The sequence below is a fragment of the Paramormyrops kingsleyae genome, chromosome 8, assembly GCF_048594095.1.
Source record: "Paramormyrops kingsleyae isolate MSU_618 chromosome 8, PKINGS_0.4, whole genome shotgun sequence".
NCBI classification, from domain to species: Eukaryota; Metazoa; Chordata; class Actinopteri; order Osteoglossiformes; family Mormyridae; genus Paramormyrops; species Paramormyrops kingsleyae.
Window position 1 is genome coordinate 8,260,643 of NC_132804.1, and position 26,514 is coordinate 8,287,156.

The 26,514-nt window shown below is 46.3% G+C and overlaps 1 protein-coding gene across 1 annotated transcript in view; it reads left to right on the forward strand.

Moving 5' to 3' along the window:
- LOC111849400 (plexin-A2-like) overlaps positions 1-26,514 on the forward strand; it is a 111,685-nt gene that overhangs the window by 77,452 nt on the left and 7,719 nt on the right. The window contains exons 13-26 of the mRNA XM_072715118.1: positions 2,131-2,282; positions 3,479-3,596; positions 5,297-5,433; positions 6,885-7,052; positions 7,872-7,965; positions 11,064-11,303; positions 11,875-12,018; positions 12,573-12,807; positions 15,326-15,468; positions 15,630-15,898; positions 21,216-21,282; positions 21,577-21,723; positions 23,229-23,388; positions 25,208-25,311. Coding sequence (XP_072571219.1) covers positions 2,131-2,282; positions 3,479-3,596; positions 5,297-5,433; positions 6,885-7,052; positions 7,872-7,965; positions 11,064-11,303; positions 11,875-12,018; positions 12,573-12,807; positions 15,326-15,468; positions 15,630-15,898; positions 21,216-21,282; positions 21,577-21,723; positions 23,229-23,388; positions 25,208-25,311 — 2,178 coding nt within the window. The remainder of the gene's footprint in view (positions 1-2,130; positions 2,283-3,478; positions 3,597-5,296; positions 5,434-6,884; positions 7,053-7,871; positions 7,966-11,063; positions 11,304-11,874; positions 12,019-12,572; positions 12,808-15,325; positions 15,469-15,629; positions 15,899-21,215; positions 21,283-21,576; positions 21,724-23,228; positions 23,389-25,207; positions 25,312-26,514) is intronic.

The following is a 26,514-nucleotide window of genomic DNA, read 5'->3' on the forward strand; positions in this document are numbered from 1 at the left end:
TGAGCGTCCTTGAGTGACCCCAGTCAGAGAACAGCGTAACTGAGCGTCCTTCAGTGACCCCAGTCAGAGAACAGCGTAACTGAGCGTCCTTGAGTGACCCCAGTCAGAGAACAGCGTAACTGAGCGTCCTTGAGTGACCCCAGTCAGAGAACAGCGTAACTGAGCGTCCTTGAGTGACCCCAGTCAGAGAACAGCGTAACTGAGCGTCCTTGAGTGACCCCATTCAGAGAACAGCGTAACTGAGCGTCCTTGAGTGACCCCAGTCAGAGAACAGCGTAACTGAGCGTCCTTGAGTGACCCCAGTCAGAGAACAGCGTAACTGAGCGTCCTTGAGTGACCCCAGTCAGAGAACAGCGTAACTGAGCGTCCTTGAGTGACTCCAGTCAGAGAACAGCGTAACTGAGCGTCCTTGAGTGACCCCAGTCAGAGAACAGCGTAACTGAGCGTCCTTGAGTGACCCCAGTCAGAGAACAGCGTAACTGAGCGTCCTTGAATGACCCCAGTCAGAGAACAGCGTAACTGAGCGTCCTTGAGTGACCCCAGTCAGACAACAGCGTAACTGAGCGTCCTTGAGTGACCCCAGTCAAAGAACAGCGTAACTGAGCGTCCTTGAGTGACCCCAGTCAGAGAACAGCGTAACTGAGCGTCCTTGAGTGACCCCAGTCAGAGAACAGCGTAACTGAGCGTCCTTCAGTGACCCCAGTCAGACAACAGCGTAACTGAGCGTCCTTGAGTGACCCCATTCAGAGAACAGCGTAACTGAGCGTCCTTGAGTGACCCCAGTCAGAGAACAGCGTAACTGAGCGTCCTTGAGTGACCCCAGTCAGAGAACAGCGTAACTGAGCGTCCTTGAGTGACCCCAGTCAGAGAACAGCGTAACTGAGCGTCCTTGAGTGACTCCAGTCAGAGAACAGCGTAACTGAGCGTCCTTGAGTGACCCCAGTCAGAGAACAACGTAACTGAGCGTCCTTGAGTGACTCCAGTCAGAGAACAGCGTAACTGAGCGTCCTTGAGTGACTCCAGTCAGAGAACAGCGTAACTGAGCGTCCTTGAGTGACCCCAGTCAGAGAACAGCGTAACTGAGCGTCCTTGAGTGACTCCAGTCAGAGAACAGTGTAACTGAGCGTCCTTGAGTGAACCCAGTCAGAGAACAGCGTAACTGAGCGTCCTTGAGTGACTCCAGTCAGAGAACAGCGTAACTGAGCGTCCTTGAGTGACTCCAGTCAGAGAACAGCATAACTGAGCGTCCTTGAGTGACTCCAGTCAGAGTCCTGACTCAAATCCTACCGAGAATCTGAAGCGAGAAGAGAGGAGAAAGAATGATTGCAAAGTCTTCTTTTTTTTTACAACATCCCTAGTGTTATCTCTGGTTTTGCCTTAGGAGCTTAGTGAAAAAGGTCGGGAAATGTTGAAAAAAAATAACAAAAAGTAGAAAATGAATTTTAAAGCAGTGCAGATCATTATACCATGCATTTATATATATATATAACTGACTGTCTGTAGGAGTTATTGGACCTTTGGGTGGATCGATATTGTCGTTCATATAAATATTCATCATCTTATAATATTTTCAACAAATCTGGCAGATAATGGCATATGGGTGTACTGTAGGGGAGAATGTCTTTCAGTTGTTTTATTGTGCTTTATTAGTGTGGGGAAAACACATAATTTGGTGAAAATATGAAGTGTTTGATTGGCATTAATCACAGTATTGTGAAAAAAATTATGAATAAAACTGGAAATGAAAAGATTACCCCACCCTGTCTTTGGAAAAACTTATAGCACCTGGAAATGTCCACGTCGACAGGACCTACAGTGAGCTAGACAACCATTCGGGGTCTTAATTCGGGACATCATTTGTTATCAACTGAATGCAGTCGGTCCACATTCACCTGAATTTACGACGTGTTTAGGCATCCTGCTTTTTACAAAGTTATCTTTGCATTTTGATCTACTGCTAAACAGTATTTAAGATTAATCTTTAAAGTTAATGAGGGCTGCTGAGCCTTTAATTAAAAGTGTATTTTTAAATGCCCCCCTTTTGTCTTATTTTAATGAAATTGTAATGAAATTGATGAAACTTTGTCGGTACCGTTTGTCGGTCGGCTTCATGGGCTCCGTCTTGCACAGGTGACTCCGGTGGCAGGGCCCCCTGAGGGGGGGACACTGGTGACAATCCGGGGCATGAACCTGGGGCTGTCCTTCGCGGAGCTGGTGGGGAACGTGGAGGTGGCAGGAGTCCCCTGCTCCCCCCTGGAGGACGGCTACGTCATCGCAGAGCAGTAAGTCCAGCGCTAGCAGAGTAGGCACTAACCAACATCAAAACTCAGCCTTCTGCTAATACGCTTCATACATCAACAATCAAACCAGTACCATAGCAAAAATTAGTACATAAATTGTTTAATTACTGTATAGTATCTGTGGCGTGATTTGTGTTATCGTTGTAATGGCCGCCCTGGTTACAGAATGAAATACGTGTCTAAGTATATAATATATAATAAATTAGTGACTATATAATAAATGAACGATAAGAGGTGTAGAAGTATAGCAATAGCTAACTAACGCTGCGCAAAGTGCCTCTTATGTTAATGGGAACATTAAAAGCTAAAAGTACTGGGTGCTATGAGTCAGGTGACCAGCTGCAGAGAAACACTTAGGCTACGAGACCCTCTGTAGAGCTGGGGAGGGCGGCGTGTCGCTCGGTGGGTTAAGCCTCTGTGTCTGAGACCGGAAGGTTGCTGGTGTGAGCCTGGCTTGGGCAAGACAATCACAAGGCCCTTAACCCCCAGCTCCATGGGTGCTGCTGGTGGCTCCCCCCCCCTGGCTTGCTCTTCTCTGTGTATGTTTAATGGCAAGTAGGATGCGGCAGGTGAAAAGGGAATTTCCCCACAGGGATCAATAAAGTGTTGTTATGCTCTATCCTGTATGAATGGCACAGTGATTAAGTGACTCTCCTACAAGGTAGTGGTGTTTCGCTCAAGGCTATTCACCTTCATGAAGTAATCCCTGATTGTCATTTGTGCTGGGGGATTGTAATGATACACCTGGCAGATTTCTGTGTTCTTGGTGATTACTGATATAGTCAGGATCCTGGAATGCAAGCAACTTTGGGCATACATTATTAAAACTTAAAACATTAGCCAGTCAATCTTGGTTTTACATGCCTCCCCGCGAAGTAAGACTTTATTGTTTCATATTTACAAGTTGATGGGGTTAGAAAGGAATTGTACCACGTCACAAAGTTAGAAATCAGTCCTCCATCAGAAACCAATCTAATCTGTTCTATTCATGCATCATCCACTTTGGTCCAGTGGGAGTAGAATCTGGCTTAACAAGAAGTGATTGAGATACTGCTGTACCTCTCCAGCATCTGGCCTTTAAGGTGGAACTGGGGCTTTCCTGGACCAGGGCTGGAGCTTCCTGACACACTGGAAGGGACCTTAAATCGGCTTTGTGGAACTTGTGTGTGTTCTGACAGGATCGTATGCAAGATGGAGGCCACACCGCCAACAACCGTGCCAGGCCCAGTGCAGCTCTGCGTAGGAGAGTGCAGACCTGAACTCCGAGCCCGCTCCTCTCAGCTCTATTCCTTCGTGGTATGACCCATTCTCTATGTTTCATTATTCAGAGATGGAAAGCTCAGGTTGAGAAGGAATAAATCCAGACCAAGATTTTATTTCAACCAACTAGCTGAGTACTCTGTGAATGACTCTTTAAATTCAACTGGTTGGTTGAAACAAAATCTTGGTCTGGATTTGTACTTTCTGAACCTGAACTTTCCACCTCTGCCATTACCTAAGTCCTGAGGTGGACATTTCAGGTACAGAAAGTAAAAACGCAAACCAGGATTTTGTTTCAACTAACCAGTTGACTATAAGGAGTCACAGTCACAGAGTACTCAACTGGTTGGTTGAAACAAAATCTTGGTCTGGATTTTTACTTTCTGGACCTGGAATGTCCGCCTCTGCTTAAGTCTACCGTTCTGCACCTATAGGACTAGATCCATGTGACTCGAAAGCACCGATCATCCCAGAGTGTCTGTCAGCTCCTGGCTCTTTATAAACAGCTCAGCAGGCCGAGTCTATAGTGGATTCCGTGGGATTTCTTCCCTGTGTTCATTAGGGTCAACTCATTTGTCTAGGACTGATGTTTAACTTTAAGACCAAGTTTTCATGACCTAATGTAATTGTGACTCTCTATGGACAGGTCTCTTGGACACACATTCCTGGGTCCACCCTCTCAAAGTAACTTTGCAGCCTCACTGTTCTGCCTTCCCTTTGGGAAAATTGAACATCACAGACACTTTTCTTTATATGGACATTTCATGTAGGCTTCAGTGTGACATCGTGCCTAGCTGGGATCAAGGTTTTGCGGTGTCTTAGGTCAAGAGTGTCACGGTCTGTCACATGTGGTGTCACCTCTCAGAAGCCCCCGTTCCCTAGCACAGATGATACATCACCGCTGCTGGAGGGTTGACTTCTACTGTGCAAAAAAAAAAGGGGGGTGTTGCTTGAGGCAGCCAAACATACCCAGGGCCTACTGTGTGTGAGTCTGTTTGTGGAACATTCTAGAACTTGCCAGCCTTTGTCCTTTGATGTGACATGGTCCACAGCTTTCCAATTCCCATGGTTTTCCGGCAGCCACTTGCAAGCTTCTCCATGTCCTAGTTGCACACGGTGAAGGAGGTGGCCTGGTTTGTCCATGGGCTCCCACGCACGAGTGGGGGGGGGGGGGTCCTGTGGCCCTTTCACCAGGAGATGAAGGCCTTCTGCCCAGCAGAGAATCTGGCCGTGCCTTTGAAGCCCGAGAATCTCTCCATGGATAACGTGAAGCGTTCATTTGCATTCCAGAACTCATGGAGGTTGCTTCAGTAGCTGAATGTAGGCTATGTCCCAGTATTAACATCACATAACGTGTCCAAGGTGCTAGCTGGCTTTGTTAAATGAAACCTTATTCCCAGACCTTGAATATGACAAGTATTATTTTTTAATTAAATACTGAAGTTGGAACTGTGTTCAGTATTTTTATTTTTTCCTCTCTGTTCATTCTGTTCTGTTCTCAATGTTCTTATTGCCATCTGTTTATATTTTTATCCATCTGTGTATTTTTGTGTCTGAATTATCAGATGGGCTTCTCTTGAACATCGTTAAGTAGCAGTTGATTTTGACCAGAATGGTGAAAATTAGAAAAAAAAGTTTAATCCACGCCCTTCACCTGAGAATAAGCAGAAGCCTTTAGAGTGGCCATCCATCGGTGGTTCTGATGGGTGACTGATGGTAACGTGTTTGTCTCCCAGACACCACATGTGCTGGGCCTGGCGCCCAGCCGCGGGCCTGAGTCCGGGGCCACCAAGGTCACCATCACGGGGGAGAACCTGAGCGCAGGGAGTAACGTCGAAGTGTTGTTCGGGAACCAGACCTGCGAGTTCTACAGGTGAGGAATGTTACTTCCTCTTCTCACTCAGCGGCTCAGTTCTGAAGGTTAGGGGTAGAAGATCATCGCGAATGCAAAATTTAGCAAATATTCGGCACCTCTAACTTCAATCATAACAGTCTGCTAGACTGACCGATAAGATAAAAAGTCTATTTATTACCAATTTCTAAACAAACAGTACTGTACTATATATTTTACATGTCACATTACTTTATTGTTTCCTGTGAAGAGCTTTTCTTTTTATAACACACAAACCATCTAAATAATGCCCCTGTTTGTACATAATTACTTCTGAATGCACTTCATGTTGGACACACTGAAAGGCACTGATAAGTTTAAAAGTTACTGCGAGGAACACGAGATTCACAAAGACAGCTAACCTTAGCGAGGTTGGGTGCTGAGTCAAAGATACGTGGCTTAGCCAAGCCAAGACTAAAATTCATGATGTAATATTCACTTAGATTATCAAAATGATGTATTACTAATTTACTTTATATTTTATGTGATCCAAATCATTTTTAATTTTTTTTGGCTTACACGTCGTGTTCGAGTTGCTATGTTCTTTTGGCAAGCTCCAAAAATATTTCTATTTAATCGGTCACAGCCAATTCACGAATAACCGAAATCACGAATGTCAAATTTGTGAACGTGAAGGGGTTACTGTATTTAGGCTTTTAGTATTCTACTGCCTCTGCTCTGGGTTACTGTACTGTACCTCTGCTGTCATATCAGGGACTTGGAGCACAAAAAAGTAACTGTGCCAATATCGTGCTAAGCGGGGGGGGGGGGTCCGTCATGCTGTTCGCCATCACTTCTGCGCCATGTTACTCCACATATAGTTTTTCCACATTCCTGTGCTTCTGAAGTGCCGCCACCTTCCTTTTTGAACGTTCAACAACAGTGACAACTCGCTCACTAATAATTTAGGACAACCTATCAGTTTGAACTTCGTTCAAAAGCAGTAAAGGGGAACGCGAAATGAGCCTCATCACTGCCTTTATTCAACCTCATTACGATTCAGTGCACGCAGTACAGCGACTTCAAACAGAGGTTGCAGTGAATTGGCTATTTACGTAGCTCCATGGTTGTCCTCTAATGCTAATGGGATGGCTGATATGCTAACTGGCAGAACAGGCCATAAATGAGTTAGCGTATGGCCTAGCTAGCCCACAGGAGAGTTGGGGTTTCCCTTGCAGTCTCACCCTATGTTCTTAGATCTCTTTTTCAGGTTGACACCAATTACATTTACATTTACAATTCTGCCTAATGAAGCTCTAGATAACTGTGATTTATATTTATTGGGCATTTGTGATTGGTTCTGTTTTGGGGGGGGTCCTGTGCATGGCAGGGTCCAACATGGGCATGTGGATCTCATCGAGGTGTTCCCTTCTTTGCCCCACCCCCCCTCCCCAACATCCCTTGGCCCACCCCCACCCCCCCATCCCCGGCAGGCGAACTGCAGCAGAGATAGTGTGCTACTCGGCCCCTTCGCTGACTGGTGTGGGCCCAGTCCCGATTCGAGTCGCCGTGGACCGTGCGTGGGCAATGGGGAGCCTGACATTCGAGTACATTGAAGACCCCACGGTGCAGCGGGTCGAGCCCGAATGGAGCATCGCCAGGTAGTACCGTTTACCACAATCATTTCGCAGAAAAACAAGCAGCTGTGGTTGTCAATCTGCTGCATTCTGTGAAGGTCAAAAGTATTCTCTCTTAAGGTTGAAAGCCCTCTTTTATTGTCTGAATGAGGTGCAAGTGTGTTGGTCTGTCTCCTTCAGTCTCTGAAGGTTAAAAGTCCTCAGCACCTCGCTCACTGAAGGTTAAATGTTACTCTCCACCTCCGTCACTGCAGGTTAAAAATCCTCTTGCCTGCTCTTACTCTGAAGGTTAAAAGTCCTGTCTCCATCTCTCATGGAAGTTTAAACATCCCACTCTGTCCCTGTAGATCAAAAGTCCTCTCTCACTCTATTTCTCTGAAGGTTAAAAGTTTTCTCCTGCTTCCACTGTGAAAGTGAAAAGTTCTCTTCCTCTCTCTAAAACATTGATTAAAATCCATGAAAGAAATGATTGTTCAAATGGTTTAGAACCACCTTTGAATCCACAATTGAAAACAAGATTTTGCATTGCTTTCAAACTGTTGTAACTAGTATTCTGTATTAGTTTAGTTTTTCCCTCTCAATCCTTGTACTGAAGAAGCTTTCTTCTACCTGGTCATCTGAGACAGCCTTCAACTTAAAAATTGCTGTACGAGGACAGATTAGAAGCCCTACATCTCTTTAGCCTCGAGCTGAAGTGTTGTGATCAAGGTACCAGACATTTGGGCATGTTCGGCCCCATTACGGCTATCATCTTAGCAACTTAGCACTTAGCAACTTAGACTTAATATCTTGTTTGAGGTGCAAACTTGTAACGATCTATGCTGGTCTCTGTCTCTCCTTCAGTGGACACACCCCCCTAACTATCACGGGAACCAACCTGGACGTGGTGCAGGAGCCGCGGATGAGGGTCAAGTACGCAGGCCGCGAGTCCGTCAACGTGAGTGTCACCGTCCCTGCTGACACCATCATACGGTGTTCCTCATACGCACTGGAATCCACAGTGCTTGTTCAGCTTCAAATACTTATTCTGGGCTACTTTTAAGGAGTGAAGTTTTCTGGAGGGATGTTTTCATTTTTATGCTAAGTTGTGGTCTCATTGGACCATCTATGCGGTTGCTGTTCGTTTTGGCCCCAAGAGCTACCGTGGGCACATGGTTCATCCCTTTAGTCTTAAATGTGCCGTTAGTTTGGTTAAAATGAGGGCTGGGACTCGCCTGCTTCTCCACCGGCAACTCTCCCTGCGCCGCGAGCCAAGGAATTCAGGGAGGAAAGAGGAGAGCTGCCAGACAGACTGAGAGAGATCTGCATCGAGGCCGTTGGCACACATGTCAGTTTCTAATTTGCCTTTCCTTTGTCTACCCCAGCCGCCACTCTCGCCCGCCTCCCCCCAACCGCACTCACGGAAAGCCGTTCAGGATCTGAGGCTCCTCCCTTTGTCCAGTTCCTGCAGCTTATCACCACGCCACAGTGAAACAATAATCGTAATCCCGGTTTCACTGGGATAAAAGCCGCTTTTGTTGTTTTTTTTTTGCCTTTGCTCTCCCGTCCGTTCTGTCGTGCTGCATACCAGAGACACTTCGATGTAAGCCAGCAGGTCCAGGTTTCCACGGTGGGGGTCCTGTCATGCTTCAGCAGCTGAGCTCCCTGAGTGGCCATAGCTCTTTCGTGGTGAAGCATCTCCTCAGAGGCCTTCACATGTTTCAAGAAACAGCTACCAGCAAACAATCCTTTGTGTGCAGGACAAATTCCTCCCTGCTGTTTCTTAGGTTCAATTTCTTTCATACTTTCGCTTTAATACATATATTTTTAGGGCACTTGGCAGAATGGCAGTTGAGGTCTTGGATGAAGCAGACACTCAGCACTCAAAATAGAAAGCACCCCCTCATTGACATTTGACCCTTTATCCTAGACAATCTTGAGTAATTCTCTGGTGGCATCTTAGGGTTACGCTTCTGGTTGTTTCTGTTTGTTTGTATTTTTTTTAAGTTAACAGCCAAAAATATAGTTTACGACCTATTATCTGGTAACGCTTTCCTTGAGCGGACATGAATAATGTAGTAGTACACCCTTGCTTAATGTATTAATTAACCAGAAACTATTGTGTTTGTTACATACTGATCCAATGTTCATTCATCATTATTCAATAGTAACTTCATGCATATCATGCTGTTACTATATTTGTTCATGATTTGTACTTGAGTAACAGTTGAGTTACTGTACTAAGTTACTTGTGCCCCCTCAAATGAAGTGTTACCCATTATCTTAATCTGACTGCATGAGGTAAACCATCACAGAAGAGTCGCCCTATTACAGCGGTTAGGTCATGTTCGTAGCCTTAGTCCTGCCCTGGCTGGGCTCATGAACAGCACCTCATCTCCGTAACGATATCACACAGCATGCTCGGTCTCCTGCAATGAATAATCTCATCGTTAATTCATCAAGCCCAAGCCTAATGATGTGGGACATGGCATGACTGGAATGGCTCATAATATCCTATCGCCTTGCCTTGATCTGGTAATACGTTGCTTCGGGTCTGGTGGTGAGGAATGGCTGGTGGCCATACAAGGAGTAGCATGTTAAGAAGGCCACCTTATTCCTTTAGTGTTATGTATATGTGACCTTGGGGGTCCACTGTAGATCCTTTGAAAATGCTTTGGTGAAATAATCAGCTATGAACTTGTAACATTTGTTTGATTAGCAGATGGATTTGTCCAGAGTGACTTATAGTTTCTACTCAATGGTGTGGATTTTTCGCTTGAGCAATTGAGGGCCTCGCTGAAGGAGGACCTCCTGGGATTCCAACAACCTTCAAGTCACAAGCCAAAGTCTTTAACCAGTAGCTTACTAGCTATAAGAGTCACCTTGGATAGTTCTCCTAATAATGTATCATGTGAAGATTGAACCACATCCAGTCAATAGGTCAGTAGTTGGTTCTGACTGTAGCAGAAGTTAAATATTCAACACGGCACTCCTTACATCAGTTGTACCCACTGTTGCCATAGAGACCCTGAGAAAGTTGGGAAAATGGACCCCTGCATCACTCTCCCAGTGGTACAGAAAGAATATGAGTTAATAAGCTCATATCTGCAATGTAAAAGTGGGTGGAGGCTGTTCTGAATAGTCCGGGGGGAGGGGGGTGTCTATATTGGTGTGGTGGCTTTATTGTCTGTTTGCAAGTGTTTGTGAAAATCCCACTTTCAAAATCACTGTCATCTCCCCACTCCAATGATACATTGGGCAGAAGGATGAGGCAGGAACTGCAGCCAAATGCCAACCTGTCTTTGCTGCTGCCACTACGCATCGAGTCCCCCGTACTGACCTGTTCCCTGAGAGCACGAATGTGACTTTTTGCCTTCATACACACAGCATGTGTGGCAGAGGTGACAGAGATGTACTGATCCGAGATAGCATCAACCCCTTCCCCTCAGCATGAGGCGATGAAGAAAACTCTCGACTCTAATTTGGCTCGTCCCCATGGAGGCGGAGAGGCAGTGCTGAGCTAGAACGCGCCACAGCTGCACGCCTAATCTCCTCATTGTCCGTGTCGGTCCCTCAGGATCGCCGGTGGGGGACAAAGCGTCGCCTTTTCACAATTATTGTCATTCAGAAACCAGGTCAACTCTCACAGCTCGGCTGCGTTGGGGCCTGGCAGTCCTGCTTCTATTCTATAGTTGTTTGTGTTTTTTTATGCCTCAACTTTAATTTCTTTGTGCGCGCATGAGACAGGGATAGAAAATCGAACCAAACCCGTCCCTGGTTTGTGTGGATATCCGGCAGATATTTTGGGCCAGAAGACCAGGGCTGTTAGCTTTTAGAAGGTCAGAGGAGCATTTTACATGTCTACATATTGACTTTGATGTTGGAAGTGCAGGAATTCTTTTTGAACAGCAGGACTTCAGGAGGAATTAAGGACACCTATCGCTGTAGGACTCTCATCTCTCACTGACGGTCTCTCACGTTCTTTCCCTCATTTTCTCATTCTGTCTCCCTCATGCTTATTCTCACTTTTTCTCTGTCTTCCTTATTCTCCCTCAGGTATGCAAGGTGCTCAACACCACCACAATAAGCTGCTTTGCCCCCTCCCTGACGGGCGAGTCTCCTCCAGGGCCAGACGCAGTCAAGCCTGTGGATGAATTTGGCTTCATCTTCAACAATGTGCAGGCGCTACTCGTCTACAACAGCACCAGCTTTGTCTACTACCCCAACCCCTACTTCGAGCCCCTCAGCGCCTCTGGAGTGCTGGAGCAGAAGCCAGGCTCCCCGATTATCCTCAAGGTGGTTGGAGGCGTGTAGATGAATTGTTGTTAGAGTTTCTGCTTTACAGAACCCTCAGTAGTACTCTTCTACTCAGCACAACCAGATATATCCACGTAAATCTAACAAACCTCAGCTTTTCCAGCCAGATCTTCTACTCATGTTCTACAGGCTTCTAAAAATGTTAAAGATGCCATGAAAACTGGAACCATAAAAACCATGTGAGGGGTGGGTGGACAGAATGGGGATTTTACTTGAGTATAAGATCTTACAAAATGCTGGGGCGAAATTAAAACAAAAGACAGCACAAGGAAAACACAATGAAACATGTGAGTGTCAGATTTTTGGAAGAGCTACAGTTAGCATCAGAAAACATGGTCTGGGTGTGTAGGAATGCTGAGGTAACAAAAGAAGTCTGAGTATTATTTGTAATTAGGTTCAGGTGTTTGGGTCTCACACTGGGACGTCCTCCGTTCATCATTCAAAGGCAGTAGTTCTAATTGTAGTAATATTGATTAGATTGATGTGTTAGTGTCTATCATGGTGTGGGTTGGATGGGGGCATGATTTTCCCCCCTACACTCAACCCACAGGGTAGAAACCTGGTGCCCCCAGCCTCTGGGGGGGGTCGCCTGAACTACACGGTGCTGATCGGAGAGACACCCTGTTCCATCACAGTGTCAGAGACGCAGCTGCTCTGTGAGCCACCCAACCTGACGGGTCAGCACAAAGTCCTGGTGAGCGGCCGCCTCTGCCCCCCCGAGCAGTCACATCTACACATCCATCACCATTATGTGTGTGGCGAAGGAATATCAAGAGGTTCTATCAGTACGTTTCTCTGTGTGACTTTGACTGAGGCTTTGTGCAGCCCTGAATGTAAGTCTGCGTATCTTTGAATGTGTGAGAGAACAAGAGAATAGCAGGTTTTCAGCAATATGTGTCAGTGTAGGTGTGTGTCTGTGTGTGTGTGTGTGTGTGTGTGTGAGCGGGTTTACCTATCCTTATGGGCACATAATGTCCCCATAACGTGATAAATATCCGTTTTTTTTCCCTTATGGGTCCAAATTCTATTTTATAAAAATCCCCATAAGGATATGTTTACCCTACATGTGTGTGTGCGTGTGTGTGTGTGTGTGCGTGTGTGTGTGTGTGGAAAACAGGCAACAGCACGATAAAGGGAAATACATCCTAAACTTCCAGGCACTATTTATTATAATCCCACAGAAGGGATTTGGTATTACGTTAGGTGTTTGTTATGCCAACAGCTTGTGTGTATGTGTCGGGTGGCCAGGTGCAGGTGGGCGGCCTCCACGTGTCCCCGGGCGCTGTGCACATCCTGTCGGAGAGCACGCTCACCATGCCAGCCATCGTCAGCATGGCGGTCGGCGGCGGCCTGCTGCTTGTCATCGTCGTGCTCGTCCTGGTGGCCTATAGGCGCAAGTCCCACGAGAACGACCTCACCCTCAAGCGGCTACAGATGCAGATGGACAACCTGGAGTCCCGGGTGGCCCTCGAGTGCAAGGAAGGTGAGGCTGGGCACTCGGGTATGGAAAATAAGAATAACCAAGGAAAAGTTTGCCGGAAGCCATATGGCTTTGCTGATTATTACAGCTCTATGAATTTTTTGGGTCTATATATGATGCAATTTTGGAGCAATTCTTAGAGTGACCGATTGGTGTTTGTCGTGCTTGGTAATACAACGAATATTAGAAATTGTTGAAAGGTGTCATGAATTCACCGAAGCAAGACGTCATTCTGTTTGTGATTCTACGTTGAGTGATTGTTGACGAGCCTTACTCAGCCTCCGAGTGTTGCCTTTGCTCTCTGTGTTTACCTCCGAAGGTTCCGGAGGATAATTGCAAGTATTTGAAATATAATTGTTTATTTAGACGAAAGTAAGCTCTCATTCATTATGATTTCCAGGGTTTCCATTTTCTGGTTGATTGTCCATCATTTCCCTGGAGCTTTCATAGGATGAAATCCTTGCCATTAGTCACATTAACGAAACACTGTAGTCTGACAAGTGCTCAAATTAAGGAAGGCAGTTATCTGATTCTATACTACAAGCTCAGTGGGTCTCAGCATCAATTCTAGTGCCAGGTTCCTTTCCCTGGTTCTGCCCAAAGATTTAATTTTGTTCCTTAGTTTGATGGTGTGTATGTGACTCGTGGTGAACCCTATAGTGGATAATTAATTCTGGAAAACAAACAGATCTTACGCATGTTCTGCAATAGTACTCAAACACTTAGCATTGATGTTAAGCCACTTGTGACACTGAAATGTGTTTAGTGTGAGACTGTGAGTTTAACCTAGTGACAGCCTGACATCTCCGATGACATCCAGACAAAGGTACGAATGGAACAGAGACAACAAGATCAAGAGTATGACCAATGTTTTACGCTTTAAACCTAGCATTTATTCCTGCGTAATTTTTCTGGTTCGTACTTTTGATTGACTCATGCCTGATTTCACAATGGACCAAATACCAAAGTGATCCTATTCAGCCAGTCACTCATTGCTGTTTTGGCAGACAGGCTCTGTGAAGCACTCAGGCGTGAAACGCTAAACGGATACATTGAAACTCTAATGATTATTTTCAAAAACACTTTGCACCCTTTCAGAAACACACCTCAAAATCAGAATGCCACTGATAGAGTGAATTCACCTCGTTCATTTTCTTTTAACCTTTCTCCCGGGAGTATGGTTTTGAAAAGCAGTATTTAGCCTTCTGCAGTTGCCACTGGTGTCGGTTGTGTGATGTTTAATAGCTTAAATATCAAGTCAGTCTCCTGATGAGAGTTTGTGTCAAAAAGATTTAATTTTTTTGTCAACATTACGGACGCTTGTCGCCCCTGTGCTGCTGTAGTATGCTGGCGTGTAACGCTGGCGTGTAACGTTTAAAGATGCAACCCGTTTAATTTGACAGAAACGACCGTGTCTTGTCTTTGACAGGGAAAACGTGTGCCCTGGGAAATGTTTTGATTAGTCCTGGCAGCAAACCATTCAGCTACTGTCCATTTTGTTGAAAGACAGCTCTAAAATCTGGGACAGAAGAACCTACGCGTACAGCAGATGAAGGGAAAAAACAGCTCAATTAAATAAAGTATTATTTGATGTGTTGAGGAACTCTGAAGAGAAAGCTTAAGGGGGAAAAATGAGGTGGAAAAATTCAATATCTAAACGGAAGACAAACACATTAACCCCTCCATTTGTTGCCCAGTTGGCCCTTATACGCCTTGACCTGTGATTAGCTAGCTGTGCAAAGTTCACAATTTATCTTGAGATAGAAGTCAAACCCATTCATTTAAATTCATGTCCAGTTTTGCTACAGCTGCCAGATGGAGAGGCCCAGGGTCACCGAGACGTTCCGCGGCCTTAACTAGTCACGCACACACATCTCATCCTCAACAGCCACACTGAATCATGCAAAGTCAAACATGAAGAGAAGGCGACACAGCTCGGGTGAATGAATGTCAACAGAGCACAGTCTTCAGAGGGCAAATAGTTGAGATTAGAGGCAGGGCATCTGATACTATCTGCCCACCATTGCCACTTTCATTTCATTCATGACTCTTTGACTTTGCTGCCCAAAGTGGGCTTGGCTCTCTGTTTCCATGGCAACAGACCACCATCAAAGACAAAGCCATCTCCTGTAATGTGGCTGAAGCAGTGAGCTGACACATGGAGCCTTGGGCACAGTGCAGGACCAAAACCTGCTATACTCACTGAGGCTGGACTGAAAAGGAGCTGTAGGCTCCCAGTTGAATCTGATTCCCGGGCAGGCGTGTTTGGCTGCGTGTGAGAGAACTGGAAGAACAAAATTCTGAATTCACATAAAAATCAGTTTACCGAAAAAAAATCGAATGCAGTGGTTTGTGTCCTTTTCAGAGTCACATTTAAGTTACAAAAATCCAGCAAAAATCCATGACCAGTGTATTTCCCCAACCATCTCCAGAACAAAGGGTTTATTTATTTAGAATCTGCCCAAGCTGGAGGCTCAGCAGCCATCCCATCCTAAACCATCTCCTCATCTCCTACCTACAGCCTTTGCTGAGCTGCAGACAGACATTAATGAGCTGACCAGCGACCTGGACCGCGCCGGTATCCCCTACTTGGACTACCGCACGTACGCCATGCGGGTCCTCTTCCCGGGTATCGAGGATCACCCAGTGTTGAGGGAGCTGGAGGTGAGGGGAGGACCTTCTTGTGGGCGTGTCTCCTTTTCTCCAACTGCAACCCTTCTCTGCCTTGAATTTCTAGCGTGCAAACAATGTGGCAGCAATTGCATCTGATGTTCACTTAGCTGAGACCTTGAGGTGGTAAGTCAGTGTGTCTCACGGCCCTATAGGTCTCTGGAAATGGCCAGTTGAGTGTAGAGAAGGCCCTGAAGCTCTTTGGCCAGCTTGTCAACAACAAGGTGTTCCTGCTGACGTTCATCCGCACCCTGGAAGGCCAGCGCTCCTTCTCCATGCGTGACCGCGGCAACGTGGCCTCGCTGGTGATGACGGCCCTGCAGGGCAGGCTGGAGTACGCCACCGACGTGCTCAAGCAGCTGCTCTCCGATCTCATCGAGAAGAACCTGGAGAGCAAGAACCACCCTAAGCTTCTGCTGCGGAGGTACGAGTCTCTCTGCCTCACGTGGACTTGAGTCTCAACCCTACTCACACGCTAACAGATTCAGGGGTCCCAGCACTTGACAGGAGCCCTTCATTACATAAAATTATGTGTAAAATTGGAGAAGAGTGCAAGGTAATATTGGCAACACTTTACTTAAGGTGACAGAAATACTTAGTAGTTACTACTGAAGTAAAAATCACAAGTCACAAACAAATCATGAACAAAAATGTCAATACTTAAGATGGAAGATGTTATGATTCATTAATGATGAACAAAACATGAGAGCAGTATTAAACTTGTTATTCATTTCTTGTTCCTTCAGTAGTTAAGATTTACAGAATTAACAGATTTAGTAAAAAATATAGTAACTGCTGGGGATAAATGATACGACAATTCATTGACGATGAACAAATATGGGATCAGTTTGTAACTCACACTTAATATGTGGTTAATTAATTTGTAAGTAATAGCAATATACTATACTATTTGTGTCACCTTAAGTAAAGTGTTACCGTAATATTTTATCAGTTATGCCCCTGCCTATGTGTAAATCATGTGGCTGCAAATCTAATGTCACCTATTCAGTCTGTTTCATCTGGGCACACAGCCTCTCTTAACTAAGCATGACTTTAATAAAGTGTTTGACCCAGGGAGGACAGAATGGAGTGAACAGAACATGTGTTTCAGGGGGTTTATAACAGTGAATTGAAAGGTCACAGAGATACAGGAGAAGAGATTAGGATTAATGGGTTTGTGCATAATTAACAGGCGTAGGGAATGGCTTTACAGTGACTATATCCAGAGCTGAAGCACTGTAACTTACTTCAGAAAACCAAGGAAGAGACAAAAATGGATCCTCCGGGTTTGTTTGAGTGAATATCAAAAATAGATCAAACCAAGCTTCTCCATATTCAAAGGACCAGCACAAAATAAAGGAGCAGATTTCCACACATGATTATTTGCAGAATACAGTATGTAAGTGAATTTGTTTGCACTGTACACTCACTGCTGTAATCATTTTTTAAGGTTCCATACAACGTGGTTTTATTTTTTCTGACAGGACACATTGTCTCAGACATACACATCGGTTATGCCCTGCTGTTACTTGTAGGACGGATTTCATTCTTTTCCACGATTGCACACAGTCAGTGCTCAGCCGTGTACACATGGCTGCTGTGCGTGGCCTGGCATAGAGAGAGTGTGATGGTTACTTTAGATCGGCCCAGGAAGGAGCCAGAAAGGGTCAAATGTTCTCTCCCGGCTGACTTGTGGATCCATGCAACAAAAAAAAAAAACTGATCGCCTGTGTAGGTTCTTTTCAGCGAGAATCTTAAAGGCGCTGAAGCAGCACTGTATCGAGTTAGTGGCCAGAAACAAACAAGCGGTAATAATTTCCGCTCTCGCCTTTCCTGACCCAGCTCTTGTCAGCACGCTGAAGCTGATGCACCTCCACTGCAGGGACTCCTTGCTAATTAGGGGCGAACACAGGATGCGTTAGTTTACAGCCTTTCCAAGGGATGCTGGAAAAGGACGGGGTGACAGAGCTCGCGGTTTACATCTGCGTGGGTCAGCCTGTGGGAACATGCATGGCCCTAGCAAAGACGCATGCTCAGAACCGGCCCGGACGTGGACAGGCTGCTGCAGGGACTGTTATGACACAGAAATGTGAATTATTAATCACAGCGCAGGCGTAGCTTAAGGTTGCATTAGCTGATGCTAGCTGGGAAGTCATAAAAAGCACTCTGCTCATTCATTTTTGCTTTCCGCGCATCCATTTTTTATTAGCATCTGCTAATTAACTAAATATATCACAGTGTTTTTCTGCCTAGCTGCAAAAGCCACAGACTTTACTCTCCTGCTCCTCTGCTCTGAATTAAAGAAGTTAGATGTTGCTACTTTATGTCGGAAGTGCGTTCAGAACTAGATGTTTATCCGGTAGCTGGATGGAGCCTTGGGCTGCCGTAGTATTGCAGGGAGAGGACCTTCATCCCCCGAAAGAAATCTCAGCCGACGAGGAGATAGGGTTGCCGTGGGATACCGTAGACAGCTGACGCAAGATCGCAATGGTCTGTTAGGCGTTTTTCCTCCATCAGTTGTGATGTTCTGCAACCCGTTCCATTCCCCCAAAGGTATCTAATGTTAAGTGCAGCCTGTTTTAAATTTGAGCATTAACTTGTAAAAAGAGTGTTACATGTTACGTGGGATACTGCTTTTCCGACCCTCAAATTTGCCCAAACAGAGAGCTGTTTGAAGAGCGTCTTCCCATCTGTTGCATTTTTGAGGCAATGTTTCAACATCTGGCTGAGGTCAGGAGAACATCCATCAGTGCCAGCGAAGTCCTAACTCCCACCTTCTTAAGCCCGAATTCAGCCTCTCATCCTGTTTCACTTCGGTTTGGTGTAGCTGTTCAGTGCTTGTGAGGAGCGAGTTCAGTCGGTCTTGTTCTCTGTCAAGTTTATTACCTCTCGATCACCACAATAGAAACAAGGCCACAGGACTTTATGCTGGCATTTTTAAAGTCATTACTAATGAGTCTTTCATTGATTTAGACTCTGAACGGGTGACATTATTGTGATATTTGTGAAACGTTGTCGACCTCTCTAAATGCAGACTGCTCCAGCCTGATCCTTTCAGCTTGCGTATGCCTTAGTCATGACTTGCATGACAAAGATCCTCAAGGAGGGAGCTCCAACGGAAAAAAAACAACAATAGTTTATGAAAGAGTTTCATGTATATACAAGGGTTTAGAGAGAGGGAGGGAAAGAGAAAATGAAACAGAGACTTTCCCAAGCCAGAGAGCTGTGGGGAGTCAGGTGAAATTACGGATTTTGGTTAAGGTGGCATGCTTTTGCTCTTAGAGAAATAGATGACATCAAGAATCCTTTTTCTTTGCTGCACAGATGTGACAAGGGGGTGGGGTTTTTTTGAGTAATTTCATCCCCCAGTTGGTTCTGCTGTATCGACTTTGAAGATACTGCTGTGCCACATACCACACAAAGCCCCCAGACTCAGGAGAGACTAGATGCAACCAATCGTTTGCAGCCGTCAGCATCACATGCCTTCCTGCGAGCGCGGGAGAGAGACGGAGACCGCAGAAGGTCGACGAGCTTTCTACGTAGACTCCATATAATCCGGTGGAAGGCTTCACATGAGCTTTGGGGCCCAGAGTATCGACAGGGGTTCACAGTAGCCTGTGAGCTGAAGGGCTTGTGTCTTTCTAAGAAGCCATATCCTGGAATCACCAAGGAAACAGAATCAGCTGAGGGTTTATCATGAGTTTTTGTGGGCCTTTGGTTCATTCTTGTCTGACTGCATAGAGTGATGTGTTCTGCTTTTTCTTCTCCGTGATAAACCTGTTCAGGACTCGGTGCCAGTTCTGGACCTGCTCCTTTTATCTTTTCAAAGCATCCATACCCAAACTTGTTCTGTTCTGTTCGCCATCCCAACTGGAGAGATTCTCACAGAAAAGAGTCTTTTCGTGCAGCAGGTTTTGAACTGATCCCCTCAGGCTTAGAAGCCCTTAGGCGATAAGTGAATGTTCTGCTACATTTATGCACAGACCCCATTCTTTTACATTACAGTGGCGCCCAACTACCAGTTTCACCCAACCACATGGAATATAGGTGTGATTTGATTAGCAATAACAGCTGATTCATCTGAAAAAAATAATCACTTTCAGCGCTGATTGGTGTTGCGATTGCATAATTACTGTAACTCACAATCCTCTAACAGAATCGTGAACTTGTTTGTGAAACCAAGAATAAGGGTCATAAGGGACAGCCAGGACACTCCTGCCCATTTAACCCTACAAACCTGAAGCAGAGCAGAGGTCCAGTCATTAAGGTCACTAGTGGGATTCACAGAGGTCTACTCCCTGTACAAATCAAGTAACACCACCATTCATATCTTCAAAAACATTCCAGGATATGTATGGAACATTCTTCAGGTCCATTCTACTCCTTTCTTTTCCCATGGGAATGTCTCGCGTGAGAATTGACATGGGCCTCCACAGGACTCGGGGATTATCGGAGGTTTCAGTCCTGCTGGAAAGATTCTTCTCGCTTCCCACGATCCGCGGTGTAAATCACAGGCTGGCAGCTCTCCCCTGAGTGGCGAGCAGAGGGTGTGATGCTGTGCTTTCCAGGCCTCAGCGGCGGCCCGGTGCAGCCTGCTATCTGACTGAACAGCGCTCTGGCAAGTGGGCCGGAGACAGCTGCTCTCCCCAACTGCGAATGTTCAATAATCTCGAGTGCCATTCTTTAGCCTGGCCTCAAGTTGTTCATTGTAACGTTGGAATTCTTTTGCAGTAACAAGTTTTTTTTGCCGTTTTCTTTTTGTCTTCAGATACAGTGTCAAAGCCACATCGGTATTTTATAGCCAAAAGCATCCTCGTTTAATTTATTCTTCATGCTAATAAGCAAGCTCGTCTTGTATTCTTTCCAATGCTTTTGTCCATTCTCTTGCCAAATGAGCCTCTGCTTTTGTGCTCTTTCCTCACTCGCTGCTCGTTGGATTTTTCTTTGTGTTCCGAGACAGAACATGGATTTATTCTTACTTTTAATAATGCTTGAGAGGCCTGCTCAAGTTCGGTAAGCGATCACACCAACGCCTGCACACTCACCCCCAGGCTTCCCTTGAAATCCGAACGGTAAACATAACCTAAGACTTGTGATATTTTCTTATTTCTTAGAGACCAATGTTCATAAAGAATCACAGTATTGCTCCTTGAAAATGAATGACAAGTGTGGTTCCACGTAAACTCCTCTCTCAGCAGGAGGTGGGAAGCCGTTCTAGAGTTTCTCACACTAAGTCTCATGCCGAGTGAGACGTAAGATCAATTCTTCTCTAATTCTGAGCCTATTTTTTACTCTGTGCACTAGAGAAAAAATCGTTTTGATTGCTTTAATGTCATTTTTTTCCCGCTTTGCCCCAAGTGACCTGACTCAAAACTGAAATAATGCTAGAAAATTATCCAGCTTTTAAATCTGAACGTTCTTGGCGTGAGCGTGTTTTAAATGCACAGAAGCAATCGCCACTTTTTCTCTGATCTTAATAAAACTTGAAGCCTTCGCTAGACTTTATTACAGTGTTTATAATCACCATTATAGCATTTAAATTGATCTCGTAAATTGATCGCGTGAATTGATCTTGACTGTGATTCTGGCCAGATCAAGCTTTAATGTTTTCTTTGTGGTCTTTCTGTCAGTCAAAATAATATGCAATATTAAGATGGAAGGGTTATCTGCCTGGGGTCTAGATGATGTGTAAAACGTAGCCCACAAAAATGGCGCGTTAACGCCAATGCATTTCTTTTCAGGACAGAGTCTGTGGCTGAGAAGATGCTGACAAATTGGTTTGCCTTCCTGCTTCATAGGTTCCTGAAGGTAACTGACAGTCACACTTTTAGTCTCACTGCATGTTATTCTCCGTATCTGTGGAGTCTGCGTGTTGGTTGATCTTTCTACATTATGAGGTTGCTGGATGTCGTGACTACGTATGATATCCTGTTTTCTTTATCTGTGTATCTGCGCGCGTGTTTGTGTGTGTCGATTTCCGTCTTGCTGAATGTCTATGAGCAGTACCCGGCTGTTCCACTTACTGCTTGCCCTGCATTTCTTGCGCGTGTGTATGCATGTGTGTATAAATCCGCCTTCCCGCACCTGCCTCTCTGTCCACAGGAATGCGCCGGTGAGCCTCTCTTCATGCTCTATTGTGCCATCAAGCAGCAGATGGAGAAGGGTCCCATCGATGCCATCACGGGCGAAGCGCGGTACTCGCTCAGCGAAGACAAGCTGATCCGGCAGCAGATCGAGTACAAGACCCTGGTCAGTGCTGCCCCGCGTGCAACACGAGTGCAGATCACAGGTCAAACGGTCAAACGCTGTGCTTTCCCCGAGAGCATAGCAGCAAAGGAAAAAATATCTCAAGTCGCCGCTCTTCTCTTGTATGAATAAGAAGCTGAAATTCAAAAGGTCATTTTTTATTTGTTTGCTATCACAATGAATCAAAAGCACATTTTGTTGTTAGTATCCCACTGAGTCGCATTACTTTAAGTGTTGAGACGGTGCGGTGAGTCATTGCCTTTCGCTGGCAGTAAATGCATCAAGCCTTCATCCCACTGACATAACCAGATGTTTTGCCGCGATCTGCAGTTGAATCATCAGTAAAACTCCTTGCCCTGTTCCGGAAACCCCCATACCCATCCACACCACGATGTTCTGTCCACCACGGTTCCTAGGGTTAATGTTTGATTGTTTGTTACATACCAGCATTATCACTTTGACGAATGTTTATGTTGGTCTCCTCTGACTGGAAAGCTTCTCCCAGACCTCCCATCGCTTCCCTCCCTGTTTCTGTGCCACTTCCAGTCTGTGCTCTTCGTACTGATGACCAGTGAAGGACTTGCACCTTCCAGTGCGGCCCTCTAATTTCTCTTGGTGACGTTTTTTGCAGAGTGAGCTTGAAAATTGTACCTTGAACCCCAGGAATAACTGAAAGATAGTTTGTTTGTTTTTCTTCACACCAAGAGATTATTTTCTTCCATCTGTTCTTGACATTTTCCAGCTTTTTTCCCCCTCCCTTAGACTTTTCCAGATTGTTGATTCGGTAATGCCGAGGTTCTTAGCACTTTCTACAATGGTCATTTTTTTCAAATCTTGCTGACTCAGCAGGAAAACTCAGTTTTAAAAAACGTCCCAAAGCAACTGAGTGATTGGAAACACCTGTAAAACCATCTGATTGGGGGGGGGGGATGCAGTATGGTGCCTCATTCAGTAATATTGCCGACCTGCAGGTTTGCAGGTTCGAATCCTGGTGTCACGCGGTTTCTAACCGAATTACGAAGACATGCAGACTGGCATCACTGAATCTGTCAGAGAGTGTATGTGTGAGTGTGTATGATGCCTGCTTTGGACGGGCAGGGTTACACCCCTGCCCTTTGCCCTTTGCGGCCTGGGAGGGGCTCTGCACCCCCTGCAGCGACGTCCAAGTGGTTGGAAGATGGATAGAAATCCGACTCTCCCTCATATCCTTATTAGCATATCGTTTGGCGGTGGGATCTCCAGTGCTGGACAATGACATCACTCAGGCAGCCCAGCAGACAACATGGGCTTTTCAGTGTCTTGTTGGAGTTGGATGTTGGTATCTCAGCAAAGGTGTGAAATTAGATCTATTTTTTTTTTTTTTGAGAAAACAGTGCAGCTGCAGCTCTGGCCACATTAGTGGGGGGGGGAGGCATCTGTGCAGTGGTTGAGGGGGGGGAGGCATGTACGCAGTGGTTGATGGAGCTGGCAAGCTCCATTTAACGCATCTCCACCATCCTCTCTCCCAGATCCTCAACTGCGTGAATCCCGACAACGAGAACAGCCCTGAGATCCCAGTCAAGGTGCTCAACTGCGACACGGTCACACAGGTGAAGGAGAAGATCCTGGACGCCGTCTACAAGAACATGCCGTACTCGCTGAGGCCGCGCGCCATCGACATGGACCTGGGTACGACTTCATTACCTTACGTTACATCCCACTTTATTGTCGTTGCGCAAAGTGCAATTGCTCAGACAACAAAATGCATTTTGGCATCAAATCTGAAAGTGCAAAATAGTGCTAAAAACAGCCATACTGTATCCCGCGCTGATCCAGCACACCGACTCCCCGATACCTTCACTAAATCACTAACCAGCATACCAGCCAAGTCTGTAACCCATATGGAAATCTACCAACATTCACTAAACCATATGCCAGCATTGCCATCGATGAAGTAGCACACCGGTCATCACGCAGAAAAATATACATCTCAGTCCACCGACTGGTACAGTCACTGACACCTTGATACATTCATTTCCCCTCGCTTGATACCCTACTGACAGTCATCTGACAGGATCGCTCCCCCAGCAACGCAGCGCGTGGCCGACAGACTGTCGCTGTAATTACGACGATGGCAGGACCGAGTGACGCATCGCCGAGCTGAACCGGCGCCAGGCCGGCGCAGTTGCCGATGCCCCCCGCTGCCGCATGCACGGCGCCCGCGAGGTTACGTCACCAGTGCTAGACGGCTGCTCGCGCGCAGAGCGGCGAGCGGAGAGAATTATTTAACGCCGCTTTTCCCAAGCCCGTTGGCACACTCTCTGTGCCCGTTCTTTCTGTCCAGCTGAGCTCTTAATTAATTCCTCCTGATTAAGATATTAATTGAACGAGTTGCACAATTCCTGCAAACTGAATTTGCACCCTGACAGCTTGCCATACATTTTAATCCTATTAAACCAAATTAAGTTATTGCGTATATTTGTGCTGATAATCCTTAGTTTGATCGTTTGTGAAACTTTAACAAAACTGAGTACGTTTAGTAGCTGAACTGGTGCTTCAGTTCACTGTTCAAAAGTAATCATTAAACATGAATTAACAATGAACATTTTATTAATCCTTGCAAGGGGTGAAACTAAAGATATTTAGGAATACGCAATTATTTTTTAACCATTAGTTTTACATCTACCAGCGATTCAATTTAACACGGTTGAGAAAATTCGAGGTGCCCTTCAGCTCGCATTTTCAATTTTATGCAATTTGAATCAAAATCTTTTCTTTAAGTGGCTTGTTTGGTTGCACATCAGGGCCAATAAGAGCTCACTTTTGCATATACCGGCATATGCGGACCTAAGAGTGCGGTCAGGAAGCACTGCTTCGACGTCTTAATGGGCTGAGGGGCGCGGAGTCGGTGGTGACGCAGCGGCGGAGGCTCTGCCTGTGCACGTCCGGCATGGTGGACTCGCCCAGATGGAAGCTCACAGATGGAGAGGCAGGCAGGCGAGCGGACAGACTCCAGCACCATCTGTCTCCGTCACCCCGACAATTCTGTTTTCTGTTCGAGTGAACCTCTGCTGACCCCACCCCACCCACATGTACACTTACAGCCTATCTCCGGCCCCCACCGGGAGAGTGTCTGTCTCACAAGCAACCCATGTGACTGCAAAACTACTAAATCCCACTTTTCTAAGCCGTTTAATAAATTCAGAGCCAGCAACAAAGCACCACAAGGTTAAATTGACTGTCCGGTTGCACAATCAAGTGAGACTGAGGAGATTAGCATGTAAGCAATGTTGGTGTAGAACCAGCAGAAGAGTTTCTGTAAAGTTAAGACAGCCACATTATCTCTGCTGGTGTTACGACAGCGCCCTCTACAGGCTTGTCAGACTGAGGAACGAGACACATGCTGATTGTCCAATCAGCACTCTTGGCATGGTGTCACATGACCTGAAGGGTCTTTTGTTGTTAATGTTACCGTGGGCATCACTGTCTGTACCGCCCCCCCCCCCAGAGTGGCGCCAAGGCCGAGTGGCTCGTGTGGTGCTGCAGGATGAGGACATCACCACCAAAATCGAGAATGACTGGAAGAGGCTCAACACCCTCCTGCACTACCAGGTGAGGCACACCTGTCCCCGATGTCCCCCTGCTGGGTCATGTGATGCGTGTCACCCAATAAGGGACACGGTGTACAGCTCTGGCTCACAGCTACAAGACACAGAGGATGAAGTATGTCTTCAATGGGTTTTTAGGTGACAGTTTATTTCTTTTTAAATTATCCCTTTAGAAAGTGACTGATGGGTTTCCTATAGCTTCAGTTCTCACACCTATTCATTGTAAGAGTGTCTATCCTCCTTCTCCCTGTGATGTTTCATTTAAACCTTATTTTCATACGAATGCTAATACTAGCCATGGCCCCCTAAAGCATCCGACTTTATATGTTGGTTCTCAACAGCATCTTCGGTGTTCAAGCACCCCCCCCCCTTGACTGCTAATGATGTCGTTAAGGCTTTTCCCTCTTCCTCGTGTCAGTAGTGCTTTGTGACCCCCCCCAGCCCCCGTCCCCCACCCCCCGAGAGCTTAGGCACCTGCTGGCGGCGCCGATTATCTGGAGCACCGCTGTTGGGGCTCGCGGGCGGGTCAGAGGAACACCGTAAATGTAGGGCAGTTTCTGTGCCCCGGTGTGTTTTAATCTCTCCTTTTGTACCGCCACGCCACGCCGGGGGGAGAGGGAAGGGGGGGGGGGGGGTAATTGGATATGCATTATTAATAAGCTGATGCGTCCGTGGGGGCATCTCTAACACACCCCAGTGGGTGTCCTTCTCCAGCCAGGCTCACACCGTTGTTCACCAGACCTTGGAGGCGTGGAGGGTCAAGCGCAAGGCCAGAGTTTTGCGGTCGCCCTAAAAGGAGCTTATTAAGATGTCCGCGCTCAGGGGTCACGACGGGAGGGGAGGTGTCTGTCAGTGCTCAGTGTCAGCTAGACGGGGGGCGGCTTGGATTGCCGGGTGTCTTAGCTACCTCTCACCAGCCGGAGAGGGCTGCGGTTCTGTGCGGAGCGGCTGGCTGTCTTTACGTTTGCGTTTACGATAACGTTATTAGTGCTCCTACTCTAACGCGCCCGGCGTGCGCTGGCTCCCCGGGTCCATCGGCGCTCCTGGCCGCCACCCCCATCGCAAATTTAAAAGAGCAAGTGCCGGCGGGAGAGGCGGAATGTTCCAGACTGGCATGCGGTGCTCAGGAGGAGAAAAAAAGTGAAACAAGAGGAAAAATCACCCCGCTGCCGGATGCGGCATCCAGGCGTTCCACCTCCTTCCTGCA